Source organism: Manis javanica, chromosome 14 (assembly GCF_040802235.1).
Source record: "Manis javanica isolate MJ-LG chromosome 14, MJ_LKY, whole genome shotgun sequence".
Classification (NCBI taxonomy): Eukaryota; Metazoa; Chordata; class Mammalia; order Pholidota; family Manidae; genus Manis; species Manis javanica.
In genome coordinates, this window is record NC_133169.1 from 30,288,367 (window position 1) to 30,296,168 (window position 7,802).

A 7,802-nucleotide genomic window follows, 5' to 3' on the forward strand; every position below is an offset into this window, starting at 1 on the left:
TCTGCAAATTTACATTCTTGATAAAGGACATATATCATTAGGTCATCTCATGACTTTGGACTTTGAAAACCTCACAAGTTACTAATTGTTCTGTTCCAGCTTTGTGAATTATTATTTTCTAGTATAATCATAGAATTACAGGTAATATGTAACCTCTAAGTCTCCAGGACATGGAGTTCCTCAACTTGGTATAATTGGGTTGATACACACACACACACACACACACATACACAGCCATATGCACACACACACTAAAGAGTCATTCAGCAGGTGGCATCTCATGAGTGATCCATTACTTCTCTCCTTGGTGGGCCAGGTGTAATCATGGAGGACACCACCTGGAAGGCCAACCACTCAGGAAGGTCAGAGTTCATCCTGCTGGGAATCTTCAGTCAATCCAAACACCCAGCTCTCCTTTGTGTGGTCATTTTTGTGGTTTTCCTGATGGCCTTGTCTGGAAACACCATCATGATCCTTCTGATACGCTCTGAGGCCCGCCTCCACACCCCCATGTACTTTTTCATCAGCCAGTTGTCTCTCATGGATATGACGTACATTTCCGTCACTGTGCCCAAGATGCTCATGGACTGGGTCATGGGTGTGAACGCGATCTCAGCCCCCGGATGTGGGATGCAGATGTTCCTCTATGTGACACTGGCAGGATCAGAATTTTTCCTCCTGGCCGCCATGGCTTATGATCGCTATGCAGCCATCTGCCATCCTCTCCATTACCCTGTCCTCATGAACCACAGGGTGTGTGTCCTACTGGTATCTATTTGCTGGCTCCTGGGATCAGTGGATGGCTTCTTGTTCACTCCCATCACCATGACCTTCCCCTTCTGTGGGTCCTGGGAGATCCATCATTTTTTCTGTGAAGTCCCTGCTGTATTGAAGCTCTCCTGCTCAGACACCTCCATGTATGAAATTTTCATGTACCTCTGCTGCATCCTCATGCTGCTCATCCCTGTGACCATCATTTCAGGTTCTTACTACTTCATCCTCCTCACCATCCACAGGATGAACTCAGCAGAGGGCCGGAGGAAGGCCTTTGCCACCTGCTCCTCCCACATGACTGTGGTCACCCTCTTCTATGGGGCTGCCGTCTACACCTACATGCTCCCCAGCTCCTCCCACACCCCTGAGAAGGACATGGTGGTGTCTGTATTTTACACCATACTCACTCCTGTGCTAAACCCTTTAATCTATAGTCTAAGGAATAAGGATGTTATGGGGGCTCTGAAGAAAATGCTGAATGTGGGACCTGTCTTTCAGGAAACCATGAAGTAGGAAACTTTGATATCAAAGTGTTTTTCCTTCTCTCTGCACATGACACATTTAGAATCTTGTATTAGCATTACTCTTTATACTTTCACAGCATGGTGTCTCATATAATTTCTACAACTCTTTTTAAGAGTTTCTTCCATGTTATAGAAAACTTCAATTTCTAACCCTTCTCCATTCAAAATGCATTATACAATCATCAAAGTTACCTTTATTAGAGCTGATAATTGTACTGTCTGTAGAAAAATACCCGTGTTTATAGGAATATATAGCAACAATGCTTAGATCAAAAATGTCATTGTGAAACAATGAAATTGATTTAAATGACAGGGGAAGAGAGAGAGAGAAGTGATAAAACAAAGAAGATAAAATATTAACAACTGAAGAGTTTTGGTAGAGTATGTGGGTGTTGTTTTTACCATTCATATTCATGCTACTTTTCTGTAAAGTTATTCTATATAACAGTTAACATATCAATCCTTCCTTCTTTTTGAGTTTTTTTCTTCACTTTTTGAGAGGATTGTGGAATGTCCCTTGCATGAGGTGACATCTGAGGTAAGTTTTGAAGTTTGTAATTTATTAGTCAAAAAATGAAGGCAGGATCTAGTAACTATAATGTTATTCATGTAATTGTTCAAAAATGTTAGCAAAATAAAAAAAAGAAGGCAGGATATCCAAGAGTCAAACTCATTTATTGATTCAATACATATTTATTATACTATATTATAATACAAAAATATGTATATATTATGCTATATTATAATACAAAAATTGGCTAAATGAAATTAAAATCTGAATATTACATAGTTGACAACTCCAAGAAATTTCCCCAGGAATAGTCAAAGTATATGATGCGCCTTGATGGCCATCGGGATGGGGTGCAGCTCATAAGGACAAATCTGTGCTACCTATGATCCATGAACTTCAATAACAGGGACTGAGAGCTGAGCGTGGAACTCAGAGTTAAATAGTGACTATATGTTACCTCAGTGGAGGAGTGGAGGAGGCTGGATCGTGGGGAATTTGCTCAGAGACAAGATACCCCAGAAAAGCATGAGCAGCAGAAATACAGGTATCCAAGCAGGAAAAGGAAATATTCCAGTGGCCCTTCCTTTCAGGCTTTGTATTATAGACTCATTTCTCACCCTTTTGTGATCTAGAAGTTTACAAACAGTATTAAAAAGGCCAGAATAACACTTTAGTAATGTTAAATAGATAGCAATCCATTGGAGAAGTGAACAGTGGAGGTCAGGGGGGCAGGCGAGTATGGACAGAGAGCTGAACAGTGTTGGTCTATGTGCACCTGGACACCCTGAGCACCAGGAAGGCCTTGTGGGGAAGGTTATTTGGAGTGTGTGGGGCCTTGGACCTGCTTCACAAAGCCACAGACATGGTTGTACACTGACCATGATTAGTTGATGACTGTAAACTACAGATCTGTAGTGTTTGGGGAGACAATGTGGAACAATGTCCAATATTTTTGTCACAGTAAAACAGAACTAATAAAATACGTATACTTCTAATATAAGTAATTGAAAAGCACATGTATCACTTCTCACCTTCGCCAACTGTAAGGATACAGATTTTTCATGGTTCCACTTACAACACACAAAATATAGGGAAAATAATGAACAAAATTAAATAAAATGTTGTGTTCTACCATACTCTTCAAAAAAAAGGGGAATTATGGGTGTGCATGAGGTGAAGGACATAAAGAGCTACAAACTTTGAATTATAAGAACAAATTAGTCAAAGGGATTGAAGGATACTACAGGGAACATAGCAAGTAATGTAATCTTTGTATAGTGACAAAAGTTAACTACAGTTATTGGGGTGAGCACTTTGTATATAAGTGTCAAGCCACTATGTTGTACATTTGAAACCAATATAATATTTATATCAACTACATTTCAATAAAATAAAAATATGACACAGGCAGTAGTCTTGTGTATCAGACTTAGAATTTTTTTCCTGGATATGTTTCCCTAATACAACAGAAAGAAAAGCAAAAATATACATTTGGACTACATCAAACTAAAAACTTTAACAGTGAAGGATAGCATAAACTAAATGAGAAGACAACCTACAGAATGGGAGAATATTCTTATAAATTATATGTATGATAAGAGGTAAATATCATATACATATACATATAAAGAACTTACACAACTCAACACCAAAAGGAAATAATCCTATTCAACATGAGCACTATGTCCAAATAGGCATTTTCCCAAAGATATAGGGATGACCTACATACACGAAAGAATGCTCGACATAACTAATCATCAGGTGAAGGAAATCAATAACATAGTTAGAAATCACATCACACCAGTCAAAATGGGAATAACAGGTGCTGGTGAGTATGTGAAGAAAGAACCCACATGAGGTGTTGCTGAGAATATAAATTTGTGCAGCCACTATGGGGAAAGGTATGGAATTTCCTCTAACAACTGAAAATAACAATCCATATGATCCAGTAATTCCACTTCTGAGTATTTACGTAAATAAAATGAAACACTAGTTTGAAAGTATGCATTCACTCCTACATTTATTACATAATTACAAGCGATAGCCAAGATATAGAAGAAACCTGTTTTCATCAATGGATAACACCTTCTAATAAGATGGATATGGTATATATAAATAATGGAATATTACTCAGCCATAAAATAGAATGCTATCTTGCTGTTTATGATATGTATAGAACAAATGGTCTGTGGCTCTGTTCTTGTGCCAGTACCAAATTGTCTTGATTACTGTGGCTTTGTAGTAGAGCTTGACGTTGGGAGTGAGATCCCCCCCACTTCATTCTTCCTTCTCAGGATTGCTTTAGCTATTCAGGGTCTTTGGTGTTTCCATATGAATTTTTGACCATCTATTTGTTCCAGTTCATTGAAGAATGCTGTTGGTAATTTGATAGGGATTGCTTCGAATCTGTATATTGTTTTGGGCAGGATGGACATTTTGACAATAATAATTCTTCCTAGCCAGGAGCATGAGATGAGTTTCCATTTGTTAGTGACCACTTTAATTTCTCTTAAGAGTGTCTTATGGTTTTCAGGGTATAGGTCTTTCACTTCCTTGGTTAGGTTTATTCCTAGGTATTTTATTCTTTTTGATGCTATTGTGAATGGAATTGTCTTCCTGATTTCTTTTTCTATTAGTTTATTGGTAGTATATAGGAAAGCCACAGATTTCTGTGTGTTAATTTTGTATCCTGCAACTTTGCTAAATTCCGATATTAGTTCTAGTAGTTTCAGAGTGGAGTCTTTAAGATTTTTTATGTACAATATCATGTCATCTACAAATAGTGACAGTTTAACTTCTTCTTTACCAATCTGGATTCCTTGTATTTCTTTGTTTTGTCTAATTGCCATGGCTAGGACCTCCAGTTCTATGTTGAATAACAGTTGGGAGAGTGGGTATCCCTGTCTTGTTCCCGATCACAGAGGAAAAGCTTTCAGCTTCGCGCTGTTCAGTATGATGTTGGCTGTGGGTTTATCATATATGGCCTTTATTATGTTGGGTACTTGCCCTCATACCCATTTTGTTGAGAGTTTTTATCATGAATGGATGTTGAATTTTGTCAAATGCTTTTTCAGCATCTATGGAGATGATCATGTGGTTTTTGTCTTTCTTTTTCTTGATGTGGAGAATGATGTTGATGGATTTTCGAATGTTGTACCATCCATGCATCCCTGGTATGAATCCCACTTGGTCATGGGTATGATCCTTTTGATGTATTTTTGAATTCAGTTTGCTAATATTTTGTTGAGTATTTTTGCATCTACATTTATCAGGGATATTGGTCTGCAGTTTTCTTTTTTGGTGGGGTCTTTGCCTGGTTTTGGTATAAGGGTGATGTTGGCTTTATAGAATGAGTTTGGGAGTATTCCCTCCTCTTCTATTTTTTGGAAAACTTTAAGGAGAATGGGCATTATGTCTTCTTTGTATGTCCGATAAAATTCCGAGGTAACTCCATCTGGCCCAGGGTTTTGTTCTTGGGTATTTTTTTGATTACCTCTTCAATTTCGTTGCTAGTAATTGGTCTGTTTAGATTTTCTGTTTCTTTCTGTGTCAGTCTTGGAAAGTTGTATTTTTCTAGAAGTTCTCTCTTTCTCCTATGTTTCCCAGCTTGTTAGCATATAGGTTTTTGTTGGGAGCAAACCTGTGGGCCTTTAGGCAGATTCGGTCACAAAAGCCTTAAGACAACAGCAACGTTTGAGTAAAGTCTTTCCTGTAAAGTCAGCCACAATGAATCCATCCACGCGTTAGAAACAAGTTTTCCCCTATTACCAAGAAACGCATTTAGTGAACTCCTAGGTTAGAGCTAGTGGTTAGGTTACCTCGCAACATGTGCTTTTCTAGGTTAGAGCTAGTGGTTAGGATACCTCGCAACATGTGCTTTTTCTGTCCTTTGTTAATCAAGAAACACCCTCTGCCCCCAGGGGAAAGCCCCTCCCTTAAAACCTCCCTCCCAAGCGCCCCCACCCCCAAAATGGCGAACTCCCCGATTCTCTTCCAGGTCCTCCGTTCCTGCTGGCGCCAACCAAGACCCAATCACCCCTCTACACCCCCCCCCCCCGGTGCCACCTAAGGTCCAATTATCTCCTGACCCACCCCTTACTTGCTAACTTGTATAAATTGAGCCTGCAAACAATAAACTGTGCCAGCTTGATCAGACATCCTGTCTTGCTGGTCTTTCTTTGTGTCCCTTGCCTCTCTCTTTTTTTTTTTTTTTTTCAATTCTCTCCTCCAGGTCGTCGACCCCCGTTGATAGTCCTGCAGGTCAGCACAGGTTTTCAGAGTACTCTCTAATAATTCTGTGTATTTCTGTTGGGTCCGTCGTGATTTTTCCCTTCTCATTTCTGATTCTGTTGATTTGTGTTGACACTCTTTTCCTCTTAATAAGTCTGGCTAGAGGCTTATCTATTTTGTTTATTTTCTCAAAGAACCAGCTCTCTTGGTTTCATTGATTTTTGCTATTGCTTTATTCTTCTCAATTTTATTTATATTTTCTCTGATCTTTATTATATCCCTCCTTCTGCTGACCTTAGGCCTCATTTGTTCTTCTTTTTCCAATTTTGATAATTGTGATATTAGACCATTCATTTGGTATTGTTCTTCCTTCTTAAAATATGCCTGGATTGCTATATACTTTCCTCTTAAGACTGCTTTTGCTGTGTCCCACAGTAGTTGGGGCTTTGTGTTGTTGTTGTCATTTGTTTCCATATATTGCTGGATCTCCATTTTAATTTGGTCATTGATCCATTATTTAAGAGCATGTTGTTAAGCCTCCATGTGTTTGCGAGCCTTTTTGCTTTCTTTGTACAAATTATTTCTAGTTTTGTCTTTGTGGTCTGAAAATTTGGTTGGTATGATTTCAATCTTTTGGAATTTACTGAGGCTCTTCTTGTGGCCTAGTATGTGGTCTATTCTGGAGAATGTTCCATGTGCACATGAGAAGAATATGTATCCTGTTGCTTTGGATGTAGAGTTCTATAGATGTCTATTAGGTCCATCTGTTCTAGTGTGTTGTTCAGTGCCTCTGTGTACTTACTTATTTTCTGTCTGGTGGATCTGTCCTTTGGAGTGAGTGATGTGTTGAAGTCTCCCAAAATGAATGCATTGCACTCTATTTCCTCTTTTAATTCTGTTAGTATTTGTTTCATATATGTTGGTGCTCCTGTATTGGGTGCATATATATTTATAATGGTTATATCCTCTTGTTGGACTGAGCCCTTTATCATTATGTAATATCCTTCTTATCTCATTGTTACTTTCTTTGATTTGAAGTCTGTTTTGTCTGATACTAGTATTGCAACACCTGCTTTTTTCTCTCTGTTGTTTGCATGAAATATCTTTTTCCATCCCTTGACTTTAAGTCTGTGCATGTCTTTGTGTTTGAGGTGAGTCTCTTGTAAGCAGCATATGAATAGGTCTTGCTTTTTTATCCATTCTATTACCCTGTGTCTTTTCATTGGTGCATTCAGTCCATTTACATTTAGGGTGATTATTGAAATGTATGCACTTATTGCCATTGCAGGCTTTAAGTTTGTGGTTACCAAAGGTTCAGAGTTAGCTTCTTTACTATCTTACTGTCTAACTTAACTCACTTGTTGACCTATTATAAACATGGTCTGATGATTCTTTATTTCTCTCCCTTCTTATTCCTCCTCCTCCCTTCTTCATATGTTGGATGTTTTGTTCTGTGCTCTTTTTAGGAGTGCTCCCATCTAGAGCAGTCCCTGTAGGATGCCCTGTAGAGGTGGTTTGTGGGAGGCAATTTCCCTCAACTTTTGCTTCTCTGGAAATTGTTTAATCTCTCCTTCATATTTAAATGATAATCGTGCTGGATACAGTATCCTTGGTTCAAGGCCCTTCTGTATCATTGCATTAAGTATATCATGCCATTCTCTTCTGGCCTGTAGGGTTTCTGTTGAGAAGTCTGATGATAGCCTGATGGGTTTACCTTTGTAGGTGAACTTTTTATTCTCTCTGGCTGCCTTTAATACTCTGTC

General features: G+C 38.6%; 1 protein-coding gene across 1 annotated transcript; it reads left to right on the forward strand.

The window, feature by feature from the left end:
• The first annotated feature begins 324 nt into the window (after window positions 1-324).
• On the forward strand, window positions 325-1,287 carry LOC108391938 (olfactory receptor 2T29-like). Its single transcript, XM_037008834.2, has one exon. It carries the CDS (start codon window positions 325-327, stop codon window positions 1,285-1,287), a length of 963 nt encoding a protein of 320 aa, XP_036864729.2.
• Window positions 1,288-7,802: the final 6,515 nt, after the last annotated feature.

Coding starts and splice junctions, on each gene's coding strand:
- LOC108391938 (XM_037008834.2), top strand. CDS start 325: ATGGAGGACACCACCTGGAAGGCCAACCACTCAGGAAGGTCAGAGTTC.